Source organism: Geospiza fortis, unplaced genomic scaffold (assembly GCF_000277835.1).
Source record: "Geospiza fortis unplaced genomic scaffold, GeoFor_1.0 scaffold285, whole genome shotgun sequence".
NCBI classification, from domain to species: Eukaryota; Metazoa; Chordata; class Aves; order Passeriformes; family Thraupidae; genus Geospiza; species Geospiza fortis.
The window spans coordinates 1,516,349-1,542,139 of NW_005054403.1; the positions used below are offsets into that span (position 1 = coordinate 1,516,349).

Consider the following 25,791-nt stretch of genomic DNA (forward strand, 5'->3'; position numbering starts at 1 on the left):
ATGGATGAGCATTTTTTCACAGAACAGAGTAACCCCCGTGGATCATGAAAAAGGTCAGTGGGGCTGGTAGGGCTACTCAAGAACATTTCAACCTTCACAATTTTCTGTAGAAGAGTTTTTGGATTAAAATTTAATTTTTAACAACCTGCAACAGGATGAAAATAGACTGCAAATCATTCCTCAATCCCTGAAAGAGCTAAGCTTAGATAAATGGGAAAATATAATTTTTTAAAAGTTCAATTCATTCACATAAATTGTAAAAATTGCAGCTACACTTGAAAGGCTGGTAAGAATCACCCCAGTAAAGTACTGTCCAGACTCAGCCCTTAGAGATATATATAAAATCTAAAAATGCAAAAATACTTTACCCCATCAGAATCCTATCATGTAATAACTATTCATCCATATATATCCTCACTATTTTCTCCATCTTATTTAACCTTAATTATGTTCTTGTCCAGTTGGGCAAAAAAGATACACAGTTGTAAACTTATAAATCCTTCATAAAAAATTCTAAAAGGCTGACAGGCACAAAACTCCTCAATTCAAATAATGATATTTTATTCAGAATAAGCTCAGTTCAGTAATCAAATATATTCTGAAAGGGAACAGGACTAGAAAAAACCATCAGTTCCAGTACCAGCTCAGGGGCTGAGTCCCCCAAAAAAATTATTTTCTGATTCAAGAAAGTATTTTTGCAGCACTTATTTTTAAAATGTATTTCATAGAGAAAAATACAAATAGGAGCTCATTTTTTGTGTTCTGGGTGCTCTATGTGTAAGACATTTTTAATTTAAATTTGTCACAACTCTTACAACCAGTCACTCACGTGACTCTACCCTTCTCACTTGATGAAGCTTGCAATATTAGAGCCCTTATGCACTATGCAAACAATAATTTGTGAAATGTAATATTCGGCGAGGGTATTTGCCATTATCTTTTCTCAAAAATAAAAGTCCTTCCAAAGTAAATTTTCATCTTCCTAATTTAATGTTTAATGGTCTGACTAATAAGCACAACACAGTTACATGCAAGACAGTACAGTATTACAGCACAAACAAAATCCCAAGAAAATAGCTGGATTTTACTAAGTCAAGACCAATGTAAGAGCAACGAGAGGAGGGAGTCCTGAAAATTAATTACTTAATTAAATTCAGCCTTAAAAGAAGAACATTACTTTTCTAAGTCCCCCCTTGTCACTTTGGCTTTCAAATAAAATTTTTAAGATATCTGTATTTTTGGTAATACAAGCACATAACTGCACCACCCATTAATAGCTTGTCTTTAGCAACTACATCTTTCAGACAGCTAACCTCAATGGGCACAGACATTTCCTAGCAAATACAATCAAGGATAAAAGAATACAGAAGATAATACAGTAATCATACTTATCTAGGTTAATTTTTGTAGGGTTTTTTTGTATTCCGTTTCACATACACAAAAGGGAAAGTCACTTGCATTTGGCTCACTAAGCTAAAAAGACAATCTAGCTGAAAAGATATTCCTGAAAACAACTGGGGTAACAGTATTATGGTAACTGTTTGGGTTTGTTTGTATCAGAACATCTGTGATACCACAGCAACAATAATTTTAATTCTCAAAATCCTCTTTCCTACACAGTTATGAACTGTTTCATTTTACATGTAGACTTAAAACTATTCAGAAACACAAAGAATTCAACTAAGGCAATAGAAAAAGCTAAGATATCTCAATATACATTTAACTATTCACAAATCCCATACCTGGCAAACAAAACCCACCAAATCTGTAAGCTCAAGGAAAGCATAGGCTAATTGAATGGAAGTCTGATAAGCAAAGAAGTAATGAAAAATCTTCTTCAAAGGTATGAAAAAGAGGGTAAAATGTGATGCTGAACAGTGTTCCTTTAGCACTAATGAAAATGAGAGGGTGCAGGAAGACAATTGTACTGACAGAGTCTTAATGATACAAGTACCACTTCAAACTGCTTGGGAAACACCCATGTGAAGGAATACAGGAGAGATGTGGGGACACACTTATATCACTGATGGGAATGCTGATGCACACCAATAAATTCTATTCCCTTGTTCCCTTCCTGTGAACACCAAATTAGAACAAACAGGACGTTTTCTTGTCTGGCAGCCATCACTAGACCAGCAATGCTAAGTACAGTTTACAGATCTGACTGTAGTCAGGAAAACACCATTTGTGACAGAAAATACTGCACTTGTAATAAAATGCTTGCTGTGTTTCCACCTGATCAAGTGTGGAACTTAACACCTCACATTTTAAAAGGGAGAAAACCCCCCAAAATACTAGCCCCCTGTTGCTGGCTGAAACCAGCACCCCAGAAACAGAGAATCCAAGTTAGAGTGAGTGTTTCCTTAGAAGCCTATGTAAGAAATGGTGCCTGCATTCCATGTGTTCTTCACCACAGGGACAGCCACAGCAGGAGGTGAGTTTCCAAAGCAAATGAGTGCTGAAAACCTCCAGTCAATAATTCATTTGTAAATAGTTATATGACTGTTTTGTTCAATCTGCTTCCAGATAACACAAAACTACACTGTTTATGACAAGCTTGTTGTTTCATCAAAGCAAATTCTCTTTTCCTAACAGGTATCCTTTGTTCAACAGAACTGTTAATTAAAAGTAGTTATGTGACTCAGAAATGAAACTAAATGGGAAATAAAATGTATTTCAGAGGGAACTGTATGAATCTAATAAGACTCAGACTGTTATCACTGCCCAGAAGTAAATTCTTTATTGGCTGTCATGGGTAGCAAACAGAACTGAACAAAACATCAGAAGACAATGGATGCATTTTCAAGTTTTAACACTCAAACTGAGACTTGCCCCAGCCCTGGAGTCCCCCCCAGGCAGACTCTAGTTTACTGCTGCTGATGAGGCTAGAAGGTGGCTGGAGTTCTGCTGCAGGATCTCTGAGCTGCCCCAGTTTTGGCCCCCTCAATACCCAGGTCTTACTCTGGAGCTCTTGGCTTGTATCTGACTAGAGACTGGGCTAGGGGAGAAATGAAGAAGTAAACTAGGTCATGTATGCATTTAAAATGACATTTTTGTTTCTACTTAAAACCTGCTGTTGTCCTTTCAGGAATGCATAAACTCTAGCCAAGTATTTTCTTAACATGAACACAGGCCAAATGCCAGAGATTACACATTCAACAAAGAGAAATACATTGAGAATGTAGCAGCACAGGATTCTTCTCAGATGCTAACATAAAGACTACATGAATAAAAACAAAAACAGAAGAGATTTCTGTCTCTTAACAGAAATTCATTTGGATATTTCAGAAAGGTGTGCTTTTCAATAAGTTCTCATGCTTTTTTATGTCTGTCCTGGGTAACACTCGTTGCAGCAACCCAGAGAAGTGCAGCTATGAAGTATGAATGAAGGTGCCTTCTCCCAGTCCAGTTACCTCCCAATGCAACAATTTTAAAGCACATTTTTATGGCTAATCCATTGCTGGACATCCCAGCTATCACAGATAAATATTCTGTGTGTATACAGGCCAGGAGAAAGGCATAATAAGACGATTACAAACATTATATAGCAGGAGTAAATGAAGAACTAAAAACAAACAAACAAAAAAAAAATCCAGTGCCCACTTTGCCACAGTCTTTAACTGAATTTACTTCGTGTATTTTTCTTTTTCTGCCCTTTAAAATGGAAATAAACAAAATATATACTTCAAAGCATAGATGGTTTTACAATTAAAGAAATTACACCTATAGACCAACATGACCTATGTGGAACTGAAAACAAAACTCAGTACTAATGAGCATTCTTTTGTGGGTCTGGAAGCAGATTATCCACCAATCTCCCTAACTACAATTATTTCTGAACTAGAATTAGTAGGAAAAAAACTAATGCACTAAAACAGGGTTATTCTAGTCATGCTGGATATACACAGAAGCACAGAATATCCTAAGTTGGAAAAGACCCACCAGGATAATCAAATCCAACTCCTGGCCCTGCAGAGGACACCCCAACAGTCATATCATGTTCCTGAGGGCATTGTCCCCATGCTTCTCAAACTCAGGCTTGGTGCTGCGACCACTTCCCTGGGGAGCTGGTCCAGTGCCCAGCAAAGAAAATTTTCCTGATATCCACCCTAAACCTTCCCTGCCACAGCTTCAGGCCATTCCCTCAGGTCTTGTCACTGACAGCACGGAGCAGAGATCAGTGCCTGCCCCTCTACTTCCCCTCATGAGGAAGTTGCAGACTGCAGCGATGCCTCCCCTCAGTCTCCTCTGCTCCAGGCTGGACAGATCAAGCCACCTCAGCATCTGCTCCTCATATGGCTTCCCCTCCAGACCCTTCATCATCCTTGCAGCCCCCCTTTGAACACTCTCTAATGGCTTAATGTCTTTTTTTATATTGTGGTACTCGAAACTGCACACAGTTTGTTAACTTCCCCAAAAGAAACCCCTTTGTGACTTTCAAAATTAACTATTTAATTAACATCAAAAACAAGATGTTCATTTTCATTCACAGAATGACTTCTTCAAGAATTTACATTCTTCTTTCCTTTGTGTTCCAAGCAAAATTTAAATCCAAGTTTATTTCCTTCCAGTTATACTTGTTATCTGGATTCCAAGAAGATTTGCTGCAGTAGAAAATGTGCACTTGGCTCTGTTTGTGGTTTTATTTTGATATATAACAAAATCAAAATTAGAGGCACCAGATCCCTCAACAGGAACAAAGATAAAGAATTACTCCTCTGTGTAAGGCAAAAAAAAAAGTTTATTCCCATTGAATTTCAGGGATCAGCACACATAGCAGGACTCCTGAATTCCCTCTAGTGTTTGCACAGAAAAGTCCCATATAGCAAGAGGTAAAACTCTTTTCTACTCCAAGAACCACATCAGAGAGCCCAGTTAAACACTCCTTGACACAGTCAAACCTTGCCTTTCTTCTGAAGCATAAGCACGACCGTGTTTAAGCTGGTCCTTGAGTCAGATGATTGGTGTGCAGCACACAAACCTCTGGTCTGCTTCAAGGACACTGCTGAAGCACAGCCACGCTGGGTGACTGCTGCCCTGAACAAACAGCTCCTCTTCCCACTTCAAGGCAAGAGGCACACTCAAAGGGTAATGTGCTGAAAAGCCATTTTCTTTCAATTCACCCCAGCTACTAGTCTACATTTTCTTTCTCTCCCCTCAACATCCACCCATGTCAAAAGAAATTACCCTTTTTTTTTAACTCAGAGTGGCTTCTGATTGTTCTCATGCATATGTCAGACTTTAACATCAAAAATGCTTGCTTTCTTTCTCCCAGTTTAAACATTAAGGGTTTTCTTCCTGCTTCTGAACTACAAAAAATAAATAGTAATAAAAATCAATTATACTCTAGTTACTGATGAGAGTTGTCTAAACAGCCAGGCTAGTTATAAACAGTCAGTGATGACAGACTACCATATGTTAAGCTTCCCATTACTGTGCCAGAAAACATTATAATCACCTTAATTATAGAAACAGTGATTTTTCCCCTCAGTGGCGATGTAACACAAGCAAGTGCCCAAGCAGAACTCCTGTTCTGCAGTGCATTACTGTCTGCAGCAAAGGCCAGCACATGCACATATTGCCAAGCATTTCTACAAACACACCAAGTTGCCAAGCACACAGCTAACCTGAATGGTCTCAGAAGGAGCAAAGAAAGCCAACTTCACCTTGTGTGTTTTGCTGAAATATTTTGTTCAGATCCAAAGAGGAAGCTCTGGAATGTGATTTTTGTGGCCTTGGAGGTGGAGTAGGGGGCTCTTCTCCCTTTTTCATGGCATCCTCTATTGATGTGCTAGAATAAGACCTAAGGGAAAACATGGGGAAAAGCAGAAAATATTTTATTTCAAAAATTAATTTTAAACAACTGCAGTGAATAGTACCTTAAATTACACAGACCAGAAGTCAGGTCCATGGTGGAAATTCCTTGCCCTAATGACTAAAAGCTCCCTCTTATAACAACACAGATTTATTTGGCAACAGAGGAACCTAAGCATGTGGAGAAAGGAATGAGTCATGCTTACAGGGCTAGTATTTTTTAAGGCTTTTTGTAACACAGCTTGAGGCCTTCTTATGTAACTTTGCCAGCAGGATAATTGTACCAACTATTCTGAATAAAACAAAGTAAAATTCTCCACATACACCCCTTGGAGTTTCTGTTGCCTTTTCCGACTGCTAGGGTAGTGTTTATACAGGTATAGATTCAACCTATCTTTTGCAAGTACACACTTCGTAATTTGTGATATTCTCACTAGTAGAATAAATTTTTAACTATTAGAATAAATTTTCCATAGGAAACTGTCACCAAATTGTACAAAATCCAGAAAAATGAATGGCTCCTAAGTGACTGCAACTGGCCAAATACATGGCTCAGTACCTCTTTCCAGGCCCTCCCACAGTACATTAATCCCAATGTGGTGTGATGAATTTGCTGAGAATTTTGATTTTGCCAAATACTGTTCAATTTTTTCAGCTGTTGTAGTTTAGGAAAACTAAGACCAAGCAAGACCAAGACTCTGTTCAAAATGAGCACTTGCAACATGAGATGTTAGAGTTACTGTCATACTGCATGTCAGGGCAAGACCAAAAGCCCATTTGGGTAAAACAGAAATAACCCCCACTAATGACAAATGGACCTTTTTTTTTTTTTTTTGCCAAACAGGTTCCTAACATCCAGTGCCAGCTGTCCAATTAAGAGCATATTGAGCAATATCCTATTACCCTCACTCTCCAGGTCCAAGTTTGTCCATTTATGAGCCACTTTACACAACTACTCATAAAAAGCTAATGGAGATTCTCTGTCTCCCTGCTTTACCACCTACAACTTTGTAAGACTCCTAGGTTTTTCCACTCCATGATGAATTCCATATGAAGTCAACACTTTTACTCCTTTTAATCCAACATCTCCATTCAAATCCCATTCAAGATCTTCTTTAGGGAGAGGTTTATCAGGATTTGATATTCCTGCTCCCCCAGTTTTCTGATCTAGCCCCTCAACTTTTCTCCTACTCAGTGCTTCTTTTGCTTTTCTAGAACTACTCTTTTTTTTTTCTTCATCTCCCCAGCTGGGGTTATGTGTCTTCATCACAGATTTAACAATACTGTGCATATCATTTGGATTGCTACAATGAGATGCAACATCCTGTCAACTCACAGTCAGTAAACAGTTCATGCCCATAGATGGCTTTCCCAGCAGTCCCACAGTTTTTCTTAAAGGAGCCTGAATCACTGATTTACTCCACCCTCTTGTTCCACACCACAAATTTTTTCACTGTTTTTATTTGTTTTCTCAGTTACTGAATATCTGGTTCAGTATCTGGTTTGGTTTTGAAGTCCATTAATACACATTTTTTCCTAACATCCCAATCATTCTTTGAAGAGAAAAATAAATCTCTCTATGGTATTTCATCCCATTTCCAACAAGCACAGCAGGTCTGAGTTCAAGGATGTGCTCAAGCACCTTTAGTCTCAACTTCTGCACTGAAGCACTTACATACAGTCAGATGTGAGACAGCCACATGTGACAGAGCAGTCACATTCAAGTGACTTTTTCTGAGCTTGTTTAAGCATTGTGTTCTATGTATTTGTGCACATTTTTTGCATATTTGCAATTTAGTAACACAGCAAGAAAAATTAAAACTCTGCAGAAACTAAAAAGCTTTGGCTAGCAGCAGAAAAACAGCACACAAGGCAGTTCAGCCGTCCTGAATATATGTCCTAAGAACAGAGGATTTCAATCCTCAATCACCATGCTTATAGCTGATCCTCTCTTACTAGCTGGCTTTGACAAGACTGTAAGCAGACAGCTTCTGATTATACTTCATTATCCAAGCAAAAAAATCCCAAGCACAGCCTTCTAACTAGCACCAAAAATAAAAAGTTGAAGGTGAATTAACAATATGGCCACACACCAGTAGGTGACAATCAACCCAAGATGTAATCCATTTATATACAGTGTTTTCTGGCACAGGTTTCCCTTTTCTTTCAACCACCCAAATTCAGCAGGTGTCATTTCTAGCACACAACAGTCCTGAAGTCCTTCCATCACACACCAACCAACCACAGCCAAGCACATGGATGCCAATAAAAGAATTCACTCACCCACAGCCGAGAGCTGAGCTACTACTGCTGTTTCTGCAGTGCCTCCCTCCATGTGAATGTGCAGTGCCTCCCTCCATCTGAAATCACTGTGCAGGTTGCAAGAGCACAGAACTGCTGAGGATGTTCCCTGCAATGGGATGGTCCCAGCTCTCCTGCCACAACGACCCTGGGGCTGGGCTGGAGGCAGCCACCTCCCTGACAAGGCAGCAGGGCTGGGCAGATAGGCAAAACTTCCAGCACCTTATGACCAGAGATCATGGGGCCCTAGCATGGTATTCATGTAGGGTCTATAGCTTACAGATTCCTTCTGGTAAATCTGTCTGATCTGAGCTGTACTTGCAGCACAACACCAATTAAAAAAAAAAAAATCCAAACCAGTTCTGATGCCTGGTATCTAACACCAGAATAACATATGCCTTTTCCTGAAACTGGAGTGAAAGCAGTACCTGGATCTTGGTCTGGCTCTGAGTGCATTAGGTTCTTGAGCAGCTGGAATAGAAAAGAAAAAAGAACTGCTAAAACATCATATTTTAAATAAATGTCTTTAGCTTCAGAATCAGTGTCATTAAACATGTGAGTGCTGCAAATGTGGATGTGAGAGTATACTCATCTCACATGAGCAACGGGGATTGATTTTCACTTCTCCTTCCCCGTTGTTTTTGTAGTGTGAGAATATCCTAAGAATTCAAAAGCCAACATGTAGTGAGAGCTTCACCTTTTCAATTTGGTTACCAGAATACAGGAAGAGGAATAGGTTTGGTAGCTCTGACCTGTAGTCATGGATGTAAGTTGTGATACAGCAATGTAAGGAACAACATAAACTTTTTATAGAAAACTTCTTGCTCTTAGTCCAGAACTCTTAATCTACTACTTGTCTGCTTCCAAAAGCACAAAAATGTATGTCCTTCCTAAATACTTCAACTAATTAGTATAAATGTACATCACCCATTACAAAATACTAACATGTCATGTTGAGACTGTTTTGACCTTGGGAACAAAAGGTATATGAATAAAAGAAAGCTTTTAAGTCTAAATGTTGATCAAACATATTTCCATTAATGTAAAAAAGGGTTTTTGTTATTTGGATGAATTCCAAATATCCTGCCACATGCAGGTTTTATGTGATAGGAAAACAACAGTGCTGAATTATCATCTCTAGGTAATTCCTTGAGGCTGTTCCTTGCTTTACATTGTCTTTTCTATTACTCTCCTTACTAGAATCAGATAATTTTGAGAAAACATATCTGCACAATTGCTTTCAAATTCATCCCACTGAGATATCCTTAAGGTATTACAGCAGCATCAATGATCCCAGTGCACATACAAAGTGAATCCTTGTGTTTTTCTCAGTCTACTAATCAAGGTACAACACTCAAGAGAAAATAAAAAAAATAATTGTCAGAATTTCTAGCTCCCTTCAGATATATGCCTACTTTCAAGTCAGGCATTTATCACCAGCTACTACAGAGCATTTATCATCAGCTACCACAGAGCACTACCTGAGAATACAATGGATCCTCCAAACCACAGAGCAGGAGGTGCCTGTGGCAGCAGCTGGCAAATACTGAGCTTTTAATGGCTTGCACTGTACTACTGCACAGACCATCCATAGGAGGCTTTAGGCTCACAGAAGACAAGTAGCAGCATATGGCACATGTACAGCCACACAACAGCTCTTCATAAAAGAAACTGCTTTTAGGATCATGCAGAGCTAGTTGGTGTTTTGGATAGAATAAACCCCACTGCAGCTGGCAGTGACCACTTAAAAACCAAGTTCCAGTAGATTGTCATCACCAAACTGGTTCATAGTCATTCCAGATTTCTCTGCAACAAACTCTTCCTAGCAACTAAAGAAGGGTGAGGGAATTAATATTAAAATATGCAGTGGTGATAATCCTCCTCCCTCTCTCTGTGTCAAACTCCCAGCGAATACAACTTCAGACACTGCTTCCCTACAGCCATATGACCCAATTTTCCAATGCTGAAATTGCTGATTATTAAATTACAGGCACAATTATTAAATATGCCACTTAGAAATAGGAAGTATAAATCCTTTCTAAGCTAGACCATGCTTAAGACTCTTCAAATTTTCCTTCTCTTATGGAGACTGTGATTCTATTCTGGAAAGCCTTTCAAATAAAAAACCCGCAGGTAAAACTGACATTCAGACTCTCCAAGGACATCCTGTTGAGGTAAACAGGAAAGCACATAAGGAAGAGAGAATTCCAAAATGACTACTAATAAAAAATGATAGCAATAGAATGCCACTGCCAAGGATTTTCTTTTTAAGCTTTTGAAAAAGTAGGTAATTCAAGGCTACAATTACAGAATACCCAGACTTAGCTTTCCTTTCAAAAGAAGTAGCATAATACAAAAAATACTATGAAGCAGGTAGTTTATTATTAGGACATACAAATAATTGTGGCAGGATTTCCAAGAAACATGCAGCTATTTTGGCACATTCAGTGTGTACACACTTCATGTCTGAGGTGCAGATTTATACACATACATGACAAAATAATTCAAGATGATACAGAACTATTTATCCAGTTCACATGTGTTCCATATTTTTACTGCTATGGTTACAGAAGCCTAACTTTCATGAAATGGATAAGTTAAACCTGTTGAGTAAATTATTTACATTGATTATTCAAAAGTTTGCACAATTCCTGGAGTAGCAGAGCCTGATGGAATGAGCAGCTTAGTCTACAGTAATTACAGAAGTTCCTGGTTTGGGTGTTGAGCTGCTCCTGCAGTCCTCTTGCAAGACAACTTCATTTTAACATTTTGAAGGATACTGATTTGATAACTTTTAACTGTAGCCTAACATCTTACACTCAACAGCTGCCTCCTTGTTTTACAGGCTTAAGATGAGGTAGAAAAATTGTGTTGAAAAAGGTGAAAGACTAAAAAAAAAAAAACCAAAGCATTCCCCATGAGTCAACATCAACAACTCATCTCTTATTGGTCATCCAAGGAGAAAAGTATGATTTAAATGCTTGGAAATTTGGCCCTCAATCCTTTAAAAGGCTAAGGTCAACATTGATCCTCACTTAGGAGTCTAAATAAACTGGCTAGATATTCAGAATGCTGAGCATATAAAGTTCGTACTGATTTCAAATTTCCAGACCTTCTGATGGAGAAGAAAACTTTCACAGACTATCATCTTTCCTGAGTTTACATAAACAGCCTAAATGAATAACCAAAGAAGCAAAGAATTTCTCCCACATCATCCCAAATGAGTTTCCATGCTGGAGGTTAATGATTACAACGACCTTTCAGAATGGTGACTGATTCTGAAACAACCACTCAATTACTGTGCTGCATCTACCTGACTGGAGATAAACATTTTTACTTTTCACACCAGTTGTAGCATGCAACCTGAGAATGTGCTGGCTCAAATCCTCAATGAGCAACACAGCAAGAGTGGAATCCTGCAGGGACAGGAGCCACGATGATGGAGTGAAATTCTGCCACTGTGCCCCTTGGCATACAAACACAGCAACACTGTTGGAGAGCACAGCAGCATGGGGAAGACTCCCTGACCAGGAGATGAAAGACACAGGGGAAGGAGATGTGCAGGTGACAGTAAGTTTTTTCCTAAATGTACTCAAGACAGAATTGCTGAACTGAAAGTAAAACTCCCCTGTGTTCCTGGGCAAAACCAGGGGAAGGAGAACAGAACAGAAAGTCATGCAACCACCTTCTCCTTTCCCTGAGAGGGATGTGCAAAAGTGTGTGTGTGTGTGTGTGTGTGTGTGTGTGTGTGTGTGTGTGTGTGTAAATGAGAAGCAGCAATCTTTTGAGAATAGAAGCTGAAGATAGCAAATCTGGCAGCTTCCAAGTGTTTGGGAAGAAGCCAGGAAAAAAAGATTTGGGAAATGAGGCATGCAGCTGTTGAGCAGCCATGAATAAATCGAGCTATAAGACAAAACTGCTGTGACAGACATGTGGGGTCCATTTTCTTAATCAAGGATATCTTCACGAGAAAAAACATCCATGCAAAAGGAAGAGAAAGCAAGATTTTAGCTTGACTGGGACCAGGGAGGGCTTACAAACATTCTTACCACTGTAGAAAGAGATTAACAAAGAGGAAGGCAAGGGAGGTCTGATGAACTGAACTGAATGCAGGGGAAGTTTCTGGAGCAAATAAGTAATTTTGACATATGCTGTTCCAAAAATAACATTTTCCAGAATGACAGGAACAAGGAGTGTACTTTGGAGCTAGAGAGAGAAAAATCAGGAGTGGCTTCAACAAAGAAACAAGCCCTGAATCAAAAGATTGCAGCAGTGTCTTAAGTGCCTCAAGTGTTTCCAAAGGCTCACTGTCCTGTAACTCCTTGACACAAAATAGGAAAGCTGAGCTTTCACAAAGAAACAGGGAAAACAAAGAAATTTCAGAATAGTTACCAAAACATTACATAGTTATTCTACACTTCAGATGAATTTTTACCAAGAGGTACAATATTCATGCTCTTGCATCTTATTTGTAGCACAGAAGAGCTTCAGAATCTTTAAAACAGTTTAAAACATTTTCCACACAGGAAGAACCCATACACTAACAATGAGGGAAAGAAAGCAAGAAAACCTTTTCACAACCTGAAAAGGTAATTAATATTTATCTTACAAATAGTAATCATTATAAGGTAAAAGCTAATATCAGTAGGAAAGTAGTACAAGAGCAAAAAGTTCTTTCAAAAATTAATCAAGTTACACTAATTTAGGCTTACTGTGATATAGAAATACTTGGTCAAAATTCTCATGCAAGTAACACATGGCAATTTTTTCCTTACCTGCTTTCACAGTCAAGTGCTGAAATTCCTTTGGTATAGTTTTGAGAGTAGTGCTTACTTTAACAGCTTATGGAAAAAAAAAGAAAATATAATTAATTCAAGTATGTGTGAGGAAAACTTAGAAGTATCAGGTCTGAGAAAGGAACACCTAAACTGGTATTAGACATCTTATAATGCCAAACATACTTGAAAAGTAGCCAAATACCCTCAGAAAACTGAAGTACTCAAACAAGTAACAATTTCCAAGAGCACAGAAGTCAAGACCAGAAAGAAAGACCTATTCTCAAGATCCCAAATAATCTCAAATTCTGAGAATTTGTGGAGTTGAGTGCTTATTCCCCTTCCACATTCCCCTTCGTATCCTTTCTAAAGGAGTTTTTAATGATGAACTGTGACACTTAGTGTTAAATGAGCACTTGGAATGAAATCTCTCCTGCTCTAGGACGAGCCTGCTTTAGCAAGGAGGTTGAATCTGATGTCCCTTCCAACCTGACCTGCTCTATGATCTGCCTTTATCTACCAAAACATGTGGGAAAAGTTTTGGGTCTTGTAACCCAGTTCAGTTTACATTATCTTCCAAATTTAACTACATAATAACCAAAGTGAATTTAATTTATTTGGATACTTTTGAAAATGCAGGAAAATTTGCTTCTACTGCCCTGAACTGCAGGTTCTTGACTTCTGGAGGGATCCCGTCAGTTAGTAGAGTGATCTGTTCACATGTTTGTCAGAATAGTAATAAGAGGAAGAACAAAAGTATTTGTTCTTTGGCTGAAAAGGTAGCAGTCTGTGTCATAAATACAGCATATATCTTCAGCCCTGACGGAGGACCGCATGTCTCAAAACAGGTTCCCAGGCTGACTTAACATGTCAGCTACAAAAATCACAGCACAACTTTGCCATCTGAACAGGGAAAAATATTCCCTTACTAAGAAGTAAATCTTCCCTAGATAATTCACAGCAATAACCTTCAAGGTTCAAGTCCTTCTCTGGTTCATTGTACATTTTACAACAAAACAAACCTTGTCAACAAAACACCGATTTCTTGGAATATGCTGACGTGTCAAAATGTTTTACAAACGCATGTCAACCCTTGACAAACTTTCTTTGAAAAGGGGACACTGGGAATCTGTCAAACTCCGTCACACCTGAGTGTGGCAGGTGAATCAGGAACGTGGACTACCTGGTCTCACAGCTCTCATGCAACCTTAACGTGTGGACATCTGGGAGGCCGAGATATTTTTTATTTTAATTCATACATAATCTGCACCTCTGAGAATCAGGCAACAGAATAACCACAACTATTTTCTTTCTACAACAGTGGCACAGCAAGTAAGAACAGGGAAAAGGGAATATAAAAGGGAATGAATGGGTGTGTGATGATCCAGTGCCAATTCTGGAAGCCATAAAGGCTACTGCAGTAAAAAAGAGAAAGATCACTTCAATTTCACATGACTTGCTGCTGATGGATGTCTATTGAAATGAATGAATCAATGAATTTTTTCAGTCCAATTTGACTAAAACTTTCATTTTGCAAGAAAATACAGGGATTATTTTTTTCAAATAGGAGTAAAAACTGATTTTGAAGTGTTGGTGTTTCTTGCAAAAATGGAAATGGAAAATTTGACACAGTGTAATCTTTACTCTTAAAAAATTCCTGATAACAATTAAAATTTTGTTTAAGTAGAAGCACAACGTTAATTGCCTTAGGGCTAGACATATTTTAGAAGGTGTATTTCATATCACTCACATATGATAGAACTAATTTTGAAGCAAACCCCTCCATTTATTTATCTTCATCTCAGCTGTGGTGAGCTGTCTCTTTAAATCTTTAGCAACACACAGCCAGCTTAGAAATTAAACACATCCAGCAAACATAGGGGCTTACTAAAAACACACAAAATTTAATCCCTAATGGAAAAAAGTTATTTATTTGAATACCTTGTTTGTCATCTTTCTTTCCATCCTGTAATAGGGCAGAGTTATCAGGTACCTCTTCAGCTGCTGACTTCTAAAGATAGAAGACTTGTTAATTACACTGATTGTTACAGCTTGTACATTTGCACAGACAAATATTTAAGAATACAGATCAACACAAATAATGGTGACACTTGCTCTTGCACCACAATTTATTTGTTAGATACAGAAGAATAGAAAACCTACAGAAAGACAATATAACTCTACTTTTCAAGGTACAGCAGTTCCACACCAGAAATTAGTTTAAGGAGCACTTCAGCAGTGAACAAGTGAAGGAGGTAAGGACTTCACAACTGAAGGTATGTAAGGAGAGACTTCTCCCAACAGAGCCATATTAACACCTGTGTAAGGGTAGATGAAAGCTTCTCCAGTCTCCATGAGAAAAGTCTCTCTAACCAGAATTCCAGCTGTACTGCAGAGCCTTATGCTTTAAAGGCTCCTGGCTGATGTGGCTGATCCTTGAACTACTCTTTTCTTTCAAGTTGCAGTCACAGAGATGGGAAAAACAAATTTCATTAGCAAGTCTGTTGGAGGCCCATTCAAGCCTTTGATAGGAAATCAGGAAATTTCTCCCCAGTCTTATTCCTTGATTTTCTGTTATTTCAGCAGCAACTTATAGGCATTTTGTTCTTGGAGCTTCTGCTGGAACAAATTCTACCTCTATTATCTGTGAGAACAAGAATACTCTCTGCAACCAAATATTCAAGCAAATATCAGAAACCCTAAACTTCTATAAATATTAAGTGATGCTGGTTTTTTTCCCAGGGAGTATGGAAAAGGTTTGACCTGAAAATGTCCTGAAATAAATTTGGCCTAAACAAATGAATTGAGTAAACTAGATTTTGTAGACATTTTTATAAGACCACAAAAAACTCAACTCAGTTCAGAAAGGAAAACTCCACAGTAAAATCACTGAGATTTGTTTTACAAAGTTTCTGAGGTATGGAATACCCTAGTACTTCTGAGAGAGCAACACAGCAAAAATATGGCTTGAGGACTCTGAAAATGTATGAACAAAACATTTCACACCCATAGCTAGCCCTGATACTCAAGTGAAGAACATGAGACCACAGACCTAACTCAATGCATGCTTTAATTGATGGAATGACTTTCAGAGATTTCAATGAACTGCGAGCATGACATTTCTGAGGGAGCCCAGAGAAACCCCAGCCAATCATTTTATGTATGTTTTAACTTTAGGATTTTGGCAGTGAGAAAACTTGCAGAAAAGAACCAAAGGAGAGTGGGAGACAAAAAACTTGAGGAAAAAAACCAAACTGTGAAGACAAAACTTCCTTGGTAAACAGAAATCAGTCACCCGTGTCACTCCCAAGCATAATATCAGCAGCCTTGGTGTGTTTTTCAAGTTTAACAGAGCCTAGCATGCAGCTGACGTGTCTCCTGCCATTATTTTCTTTATGAATGCATTCAGGAACTGCTTCTATTTTATTGCAGTATTGTAATTCAGCAGTCACAGTAAAAACAGGCATCTGAAATGAAATTAAATAGCCTGAATGGATGATAAGTGGAAATTTAAAAAGACATGGAGGCAATGCATAACAGATTGCATTGATAATATAATATTGTTAATGTAGTGATCAAGTATCTAAAGTATAATTCCTCCACTAGCCAAGATAAAAAGGAAATTGCAACAGTGAATTGCTGCACTTCCCACTGAGGGAGATGAATGGAAGATGAATTACTGACTTTCCAAATGATATTCATTCAGTGTATTAATTCTGAATGTAAAAACATTAAGTTGAACAAAAAAAAATCAAGTCAAAATGATTCTCAAATCACTTTTGAGGAGATTTTGAAGTCCATTAATCTTGGACAATGTAAACTGAAGCTTTTAAATTATGTGTATGAAAGATACATAATCATATGTTTGTTTGCGATTCAAATATAATTTAATCCTATATTATAGCTGTATCTTCTTTTATATTTTAGGTTTCAAGCTACTCAAAATAGGGTCATAAACAAGGGATTAGGTGACCCTGGTAAAGGACCTGCCCATGCTGCCAACATACCAGCACCTTGCACTACCAGATATGCAGCACTGCTTTCAAAGCCCAGCGCGGCTGCTGTGCTTTGGCCAAGCTGCTGTAGGATGAGCCACACCTCCCAGGGATACAACATATATTTTAACAGTTCCAGAAGACACACTGGGTGCTCAACCTGCTGGCTGCAGCATTGCTCAAAGTGAACACTGTACTCCATAGAAGCTTGGGAGATTCTGTTTGGTGGTACCACTACCAAGATGGATTTGATGAGGGAGCAGCTGGGTTCTGACCCAGGGACCCCCCAGAGCAAGGCACTGGGAGGAAATAGCTGGAGAACAGCCTTGCTGAGCTGCCATGACACACCATTATTTTTAAACTTGGAAGAGTGTCAGAAGGGCTGGTTCCTGCAGTCAGTCTGCCACTTGATTTACTACCTTAACACTAAACCTTTAAATCCCACAGCACTTATATTGAGAGTTGCAATATTCACGCAAAACTCAGTGGCCATGATTTGCTCAGCTCTACAGGGTTTTCAAAAGTTTGGGATTTTAACCTCAGTGTTAAACTCTTCTCCTTCATTCAGTTTTGCTTGCAGCAGACTTCATGGCATCATACAACGATTGGGTTTGGAAGGGAGCTCTGGAGATCTAATCCAAAGCCCCTGTTCCATCCAAACAAACCTACTGTGTTCAGCTGTGGGCCTCTCACTGCAAGAAAAGACACTGGTGTGTGTTCAAAGGGCAATGGAGCTGGTGGAGGGTCCAGAGCACAGAAGGAGTGCCCGAGGGAGTTGGGGTTGTTTATCCTGGAGAAAAGGATGCTCAGGATGACTTTATCGCTCTGTACAACTATCTGAAAGAAGGCCATGCTAAGCTAACAGTTGGAATTGAAGATCTTGGAAGTCTTTTCCAAACTAGATGATTTTATGATTCTAGATCTGTGCTGAAGCCTCATATTTTCAACCAATTCAGACTGAGTAGATACTTCACCTGAACACAGCCCATGTGCCCCATTGCCCCTCCTGCAGCCACCCTGCAGGACACCAGCAGGCAGAGCCTATTTCTCTGAAGATTCCAGCATCTCTCAAGTCCATCAGTGACTACTGTGAACTCTTATGTGGGAGTATCTCTTGAAAAGCCTGTCAGCCCTTTCCATACACAGAAAAAATAGCTGAGCTGGGGGTTTGAGACAGCTTAAGAGAAGCTTAGAGACTCCTAAAGTCCTCTCAGAGACCCACAGTCCTGCTGCTCACACAGCACAGTCTCATGAAGCCGGAGCAGCCCCTCCCCTCTGCAAGGTAAGAACCCAGCTTACACCTTCTCACCTCTGCCCGACTGAAGTCCCGAGTCTGCTGACTGCTTGGCAAGGGCTCAGAATAAGAGTCAAACAGTGCACAGTCACGCACAGGCTTCAAACAAGCTGCAGGGAAAAGAAAAAGAAAATAAAAAAGTAAAAAAAAAACCCAAACCAACAAAAAAACAGTCCATAGCCAAACACGGAGACACACTAGGTCTTTGTTTAATACATAGTTTTTAGAAACCTGTTCTAGCATAATTTTGCTCTTAATTTCTACATCTCAGACCTAAACCATAAGACATGGATGACAAACACCATGAAGAAAAACTTTATATCTTGCATTTTAAGTAAGTCAGTGTCATGAAGGGATAGTTTGTATAATTTCTGTTGTAGAAATAATGGTGAAATTTGGAAGGAATGTTTTCTTCTCCCAATCTAGTATCAACGATCTTATAGTTTATATCTTATTCTCTTAGCAATGCTAAAGGTACTTACATTACCTTCAGCTGCAATTTTGACTTTTTGAGTATTGAAAAGTATAGTAGAATCTACAGTATACTCTAAAATTGAAGGCCAGCAAAAAGCAAAGCACTACTGTGGACGCCGTAGTACATACCACCTTCAACTAAACAACATTGAGAGCAGGGGGAAAAAAAAGGGAAAAAATCACATCTAACTTCTCAAAGGAATATTCACAACAAGCGAATTTCTGTCCCACAAACTCAGGTCCTTCTGCTAGTATAACTCTGGGATTAGCTCCTCTGAGATAAATCTGTCTTATGAGCTGGAAAACATCTTTTTTTTAAAGATCAATATATTAAAAGGCAGAACAACCACATTTCTAGTTTTTGACTAGCATTTATTTTATCTCAATAAATTAAGCTCTTGGAAATCTGTCTGAATTTACAGTACAGTAGGTTACACACAGGGCAAATAGCTTTTGAGATTTTGCAAATTAGTTTTAATAAAAAGCTTCCAAAAAGAAGGTGGTGGGTCAAATTGTCAATGGAGCTGTGCCAGGACAGCATTTGGACCAGTTGTGCTTGTAGTTTATGGTACAAGCTATAAAACTAGCAAGATTAATGCATTCTTAAATGCTTTTTTGCTACAAGTAATTTTATTTGAAGCTTTAACAGCACTCTTATCAGATGCAAATACTTCAATTGAACCAAATTATGCCTCATTCTGAAACTAATGCAGCAACCTAATGAAAAACTGTATTCTTCTTCGGAGTCCTAAGAAGCCAAAAAAATTGAAAAAAAGTCTAAATTTTACAGAAACCAAATTATAAAAACAAAAATACACAAGATTTCTCTTGAAAATTGCTTTTAACATTTTAGGTAACTGTATGAGGAACTTACATTCTTGTCAATACTTTTTATTTCAGAAGTAATACAACCAGGGCTCTACGCTTTTCTGTTATTCACGGTTTCAGAGTGTGTTGAGATGTTCTGCTTTTCATTAATGCAAGTCTTTCAAAAGACAGATTTATGAATCCTGACCAGATAGAAGAATGAGCACAAGATATTTTCAGACCCTCAGATTAACCAGAATTAGTTCATTAGCTGGGGTATTTAAAGGACCCACAAGAAATAATTAATCCTTTCACCTCTTCCATATAGATAGGCTTGAAATGCTTGGTCTCATATTGTTTCATGCAATAGCATGAAACAATAATCATCTAAGAAAATGGTAGAACTAAGTGCTGAAAGGAACAAATAGGGAAAAAGAGGACTCCCAGGGAACAACTGCAGCTTACCATTCTATTTCTCCCACTGACATAAGGATTCCCTGCTACTAGAGATAGTTATTTCCAAAAAGGTTCAATGTGAAGACACACCAAAAAGAATCTGCATGGATGAGTTTACAAGTCAATTCATCATGAGACCAGGCATGAAAGTAGTGGTGAACAAAGTGGTTGTCCTGGAGGGAAAAGGGTAGTTGTAGTTATGACAGGGGAACATAATCAGAGAGAGTAAAATGATGGAAGATTTGGAAGTGCATGTTTTCCAGGAGCTTATTGCTTTGGATATGAATATAGTGGATTACAGGGAACATGACTCCACCAGAAATTATTTCACAAATCTGATACAGGGTCAACATTTAATTTTCCTAACTGCAGCTTGATTTGTTCTTTTCCTGCCTTTTAATATATTCAGTGTCATCAAATTTAATGGAGATTTTATTAGGTCTTAAATATTATCCCTTAGCACTGTAATTATCATCTGTAATTAATCCTCCTTGCCCTCAAGAGTCATGCACATTTTTAGATGTAACAGTATATATTTCAACATTCATTTATAATTAAAAGAGACAAAACTGAAGAGAACAAATGAAAGGGCAGGTCTTTCACTGCACATTGTTATTGAAGTATGTTGCATTTTGGATTAATTCATCTTTGTGCTACACAAATTGTTGTAATCCTGTCATTAATGCAAACTACCCACAGAAGAACCTGTGGATTACATAAAATAAATTACAAAAAAAATCAACCTTTGATATAACCAGTATCTCCATCTAAAAAAATACACTAGCATAGTAAGTTCTAATGCAGTCCAGTAACATTTTTAACAAATCTTCAAGATATAGATACTTTAAGGAAAAATCATCAAATAATTAAAAGCTGTATCATGGATTCACAGAGAGAGATTTCAAAGATTATCTAGTTCCAACCTCCCTTACCATGGGCAGGGACACCTTCCACCAGACCAGGTTGCTCTAGGCCTTATCCAACCTGGCCTTGAACACTTTCAGGGATGGAGCAATCACAGCTGCTCTGGGCAACCTGTTCCAGTAACTCACTGCCCTCACAGTAAACAATCTCTTCCTAAAATCAAACATAAACCTGTCCTCTTTCAGTTTAGAGGCACTACTGGATTCTCTTCGCTTTACAGGCACTCAACTGCCTCTTCATCGGTCCTGACACCTGAAGCACAATGGAAAAAAGGGGCAGACATTAAGGGGCATGTAACTGTTCCACTTTGCATCCCTATCTCTATGCTTTGATATACGACTTCTACAGCAATCACCTCATAAGCACAATTAAAAACACAGGCCTTAAATGCAGCTGGAGAATTATTACACAGCACAGAAGCCCATTCCAGGATGGAAGGTGAACCTGTCTTACAAACACGTTGGAGTTCTGAGATGGCTGTGTGGACATGACTTGCCCCAGGAGCTTTACCTGCTTGAAGGTACTCAGGCAGCAGTGTCTCTGGCAGTGTCTCAGGCAGCTGGTAGCCATTCTTCCTCGCAACCACAAGGTGGAAAGCAGCACAAAACTCCGGGAGTGTCAGCGCCCCATCACAATCCACATCACTCAGCTCCCTGTGGGTAAAACAGGCACACATTTTCCAAGGTGTTACCTCAGGGAAACACGTGTGCCATCACGTGGGAGACAAAAATGCAGCTCTGAGAAGGGATATTTTAACACAAGACAAGCATCTCTGTCATGTACACTAGATCCTGACTTGCACATTTGTCTCGGGGAAGATGAAGCAAGCTGATTTTCTAAAACTGACTTGCCACTTTATTCTTTTTCAGTAAAGTACATTTCTTTAATACACCATGCCATTGAATATGATGGTATGTGTATATCAGAATGTGAAATACGTAATCTACACTTACAGAATCTTAGAGGGGTTTGGTTTAGAAGAGACCTCAAAGATCATTCCAACTAATTCCATTAGATCAGTACAGATCTAATTCTAACTCCCCTGCCATGGGCAGGGAACCTTCCTCTAGACCAGGCTACACAAAGCCCCATCCAGCCTGGCCATGAACACTTCCAGGGATGGGAAGTCCACAACCTCTCTAGGCAATCTGTTCTAAGGCCTCATGACCCTTATAGTAAAGTCCTCCCTAACATCTAATCTAAACCTGCCCTCTTTTAGCTTACAGCCATTTCCCCTTGTCCTATCACTACACTCCCTTGTGAATAGTCCCTCTCCAGCTCTCCTGTGGACCCTGCTAGGTACTGGAAAGCTGCTAGAAGATCTCCCAGACCCATTTCTTCAGGCTGAACAGCCCCAAGTCTCTCAGCCTGTTTTCATAGGAGAGGTGCTCCAGCTCTGTGATCAACTTAGTGGACCTTCTCTGGACTTGTTCCAACAGCTCCTTGTTTTTCTCATGCTGGGGAGCCCAGAGCTGGATGCAGCACTCCAGATGGGGTCCTTGCCAGAGCAGAGCAGAGGTGCAGAATCCTTCCCTTGCCCTGCTGGTCACACCTCTTTTGATGCAGCCCAGGATGTAGTTGGCTATCTGAGCAGCAATGAATTGCACATTGTTCCAAGGGTGGAATTAACCTTTCAATATTAGGAAGGACTTTGGCTAATGCATGCAGGATCTTAAAGCAGTTCAAGCAGAAAAAAGTTAAATATGGACTTTAGCAATGGTTACTGAGCACCACTGACAAACCTTTAAAAAAGAGCAAAATCAATGCTCTTGACAAGTTTAAATATTGTTATTATCTTCTCACTAAGTGGTTCTCTCTAATTCTAGCACACTTCTCAAACACTAAAGTTAAACTTCAGAAATTCAAGAATTCAATTTTATAAATTAACCCTTTGCAAAAATTGAGTAATATTTTATCTTGGGCACATGGTCTAAAATAAACATACAATTCCTTACTCTTTGAAAGTAACAAACATTTCTCAAACTATTGAGGTTATAGTGACAAGGACTGAAATATCCCATCTGTTTAACACAGCAACACAACCTGATAAATCACATTGCCACAAAATTACAAGCATCTACTAGAAAGGCATACTTTTCTTGAAATTCTGCACAGAGAACAACTTGTGTCAGCAATAGAAATAAAATCTGATTTGCTAACATATTAGGTTAATCCATTCTTTTTAAGTAATCTTAAATTTAAATTCCAATATTCACTTCCCCCAGCACTATGTTTCTTCAGTTGTTTTTTTTTTTATTTTCACAACTGACAATCCGCTTTGAAAAGATTCCAGACATATACTTTGACCCTGACAGATGTTTAGGCTCTTGCAAGCTTTTCTTCTCATCTCTCTTCATAAAAGCATATATAAAAACAAAATCACTATCAGCATTTCTGATCCATGTTTAAAACTGTTTGTTCCTCCTATCAGACATGAAATGATGACAATAAATTACAAAGCACCATGTTGTTGATGAAAATATAATAGAATCCTTGTCAAATTTTATCATGTACAGTTCCATCCACAATTGTTTCGCAATAAGCTCATTAAAAGTAAGAGCACTGGTTCATTAGAAAAGCACTAATGAATTGTGTAGTTGTTTAATTAGTCCTCCTCTGACAGAACAGAGACAGAAACATAAAACCAACAACACATCTAAAACATTCCAGAGGTGCTTCTCCTCTGTGTCATTTCATGAAAAATGCCAGTTCTTTGATGCTGCTTACAATACACTTAAGAACAGCTCTCAGCTACATTGGGGTTCGAACCTTCCCAGTCCTGCTGAGTAGGTGAACATCTCTCCAGAAAACAAGTGTGTCAGGAAGACCAATGACCACCCTGCTGCTTGGGCCTCAAAGTGATTCTGGAGATAAGAGCAATAATTATAATTGAAGACACTTTTAAAATTTAACAAGAATTCTTGAATTAAGCGTCTTTTAAGAAAGCGTGATAGGCATCCCCAACAATATTACAGTACTCACCAGATGTGAGAGAGCTCTGGGATGGGCAGCTTTGATTTTGTGAAGAAATTCTTTGCTACAGAACCTGTTGGGAAAGCATGCCTCATCAACCACTGGGAATTAATTCTCCAAATTCTTCCCCTTTACCAGGTCTGCCATGCCAGAAGCAGACAGTTAATTTATATCCAAGAGATGCTCAGATTAATCGCATGCTCCTATAGATGCTGGACATTTGTCTCCTGAGTAAATGACAGAGAAAGCCAGACAGAGCTGTTGACCTCATTTCTCCACTCCCTCCATATGGGAAAAATAAATAAAGGGAAACCTACTTTAGTACTAGTAACTCTAACCTCCATAACAAGTATGTCACCAATGATGAAATAACAGACACAAACGGCCCTGGTTCACCCAGAAGTCATGTGCACAGCAGTACGGTGCTTTGACATCTGCACTGCTCTCCCAGTGTGCTGCTTCAACCATGACTTTTCCCTGCAGTGAAAATTTTACAGAGGGAAAAAAAAAAAAAGAAAATAAAAAAGAAACTGCCGAAGATTTAGCTAGCACACAGCTCCTGTCCTGCTGCAGGCACCCTCACTCACCCTGCCAGAGCAGCCCTTCTCATACTTCTTAGCTAACCAACACACTTCTTCACCATCTCATATGCACAGGCTGTCAGGGGTACCCTCAAAGCCCTTCCTGGGTACAGGCTACAAATCAAAAGGAAACAAAGCACAGACTTCAGGGACAAAAATCCTCTTCCCCTTGGGCAACCACTGGGGAAAGAACCAACAATGAACAACCATTTGTTCTTTGAAGCAAACTGCATGAAGGAGACTTAACTGAGGTGAAGAACTGCTGAAGCAGTAATTTCAGTTAGCAGCAGGTCATTTCTTTAAACTTTTGGCTGGATCAAAGCCACCTGAACCCCGGTGACACAGCAGGGCTCATTACAACTGCATCAGTTTAAAACCTGTGACATATTCCTTGCCAGACCAACTATCTGTACACTGTTGTTTCTTCTCACAAGCAGCCTGGACCTTCTATTCAGGATGGAAATCTGAGTATGATCAGAGCCATCTCAGTATGTTCTTAACAATACTTCTACCATGTGTGTGCTCTCCAGGATTGTTTCCTAATTACCTAGAGGTCAAAATCTCAGTCCCCCAGAACCATAAACCCTCAGGCTTGACCGCCCAGGGCAGTTAACTGCATGCTTCACTGTCATCACATGGACACTGCCACAGCTCTGCTGGATAAGCCAGCACAACCCTCAGGGGTTTTTCAACTCAATATACACTGCAGGTGTGATCCACAAATACAGCACATCAAATGCAGAGAGCTCATTTTAATTTTTAATAAATTGCCAACACTTCTCTCTGAGATGTAATTATTTTTCTAAAATCAGGACATTTAGGAGAAAATGTAAGGTCCACAACATTGATGTGAATAGTCTGCCCTTAAAAAGAAAACATAACCAACTCTTACAAATGTGCTGCCAGAGACAAAAAAGAATTTATTGACGTAACATTTTTCACCTCCCAGCCTGGTCCCCCTGTTCAGTGTGCACAGTGTTTGGTAAGAATTACCTGAAATGAAGGCGTTGAGGTCGGGCTGCAGGGACTTGAACTGGTTAATGTAGTAGTCTCGCTGCTCCTCCGTTATCCTCCAAGGGTCATCTGAGTACTGGCTGCTGCTGTCCTGCTGCTCCCGCTCCACTGAAAGAGACTGAAGGGAGGGACACTGGCACCAGCCACAGGGAGGGCACCACAAGGGCACTGGGAACCTCAAGAAACCAGACTCACGCTTTTCTATGTAGCACAGATAAATTTTCAGAAGACAAGAAGCAGAAATGGCCACATTGATGACCATCCCACTGCTTACCTGTGAAAATTGAGGCTATTATTAGGTACCTTTACCCCTGCAATTAAAAGAAGCTTTACATGACCAATGGTCAAAGGAAATTTGGCTACTGCTGACCACTGAAAGTCCA

General features: G+C 39.1%; 1 protein-coding gene across 1 annotated transcript in view; it reads right to left on the reverse strand.

The window, feature by feature from the left end:
• Positions 1-25,791, reverse strand: part of REPS2 (RALBP1 associated Eps domain containing 2) — a 68,112-nt gene that overhangs the window by 27,267 nt on the left and 15,054 nt on the right. Inside the window, exons 6-13 of the mRNA XM_031061216.1 lie at positions 25,388-25,526; positions 23,823-23,886; positions 21,351-21,493; positions 18,195-18,289; positions 14,832-14,901; positions 12,891-12,956; positions 8,544-8,586; positions 5,667-5,803 (exon numbers count right to left, since the gene is read on the reverse strand). Of these exons, the coding sequence (XP_030917076.1) occupies positions 5,667-5,803; positions 8,544-8,586; positions 12,891-12,956; positions 14,832-14,901; positions 18,195-18,289; positions 21,351-21,493; positions 23,823-23,886; positions 25,388-25,526 (757 nt within the window). The remainder of the gene's footprint in view (positions 1-5,666; positions 5,804-8,543; positions 8,587-12,890; positions 12,957-14,831; positions 14,902-18,194; positions 18,290-21,350; positions 21,494-23,822; positions 23,887-25,387; positions 25,527-25,791) is intronic.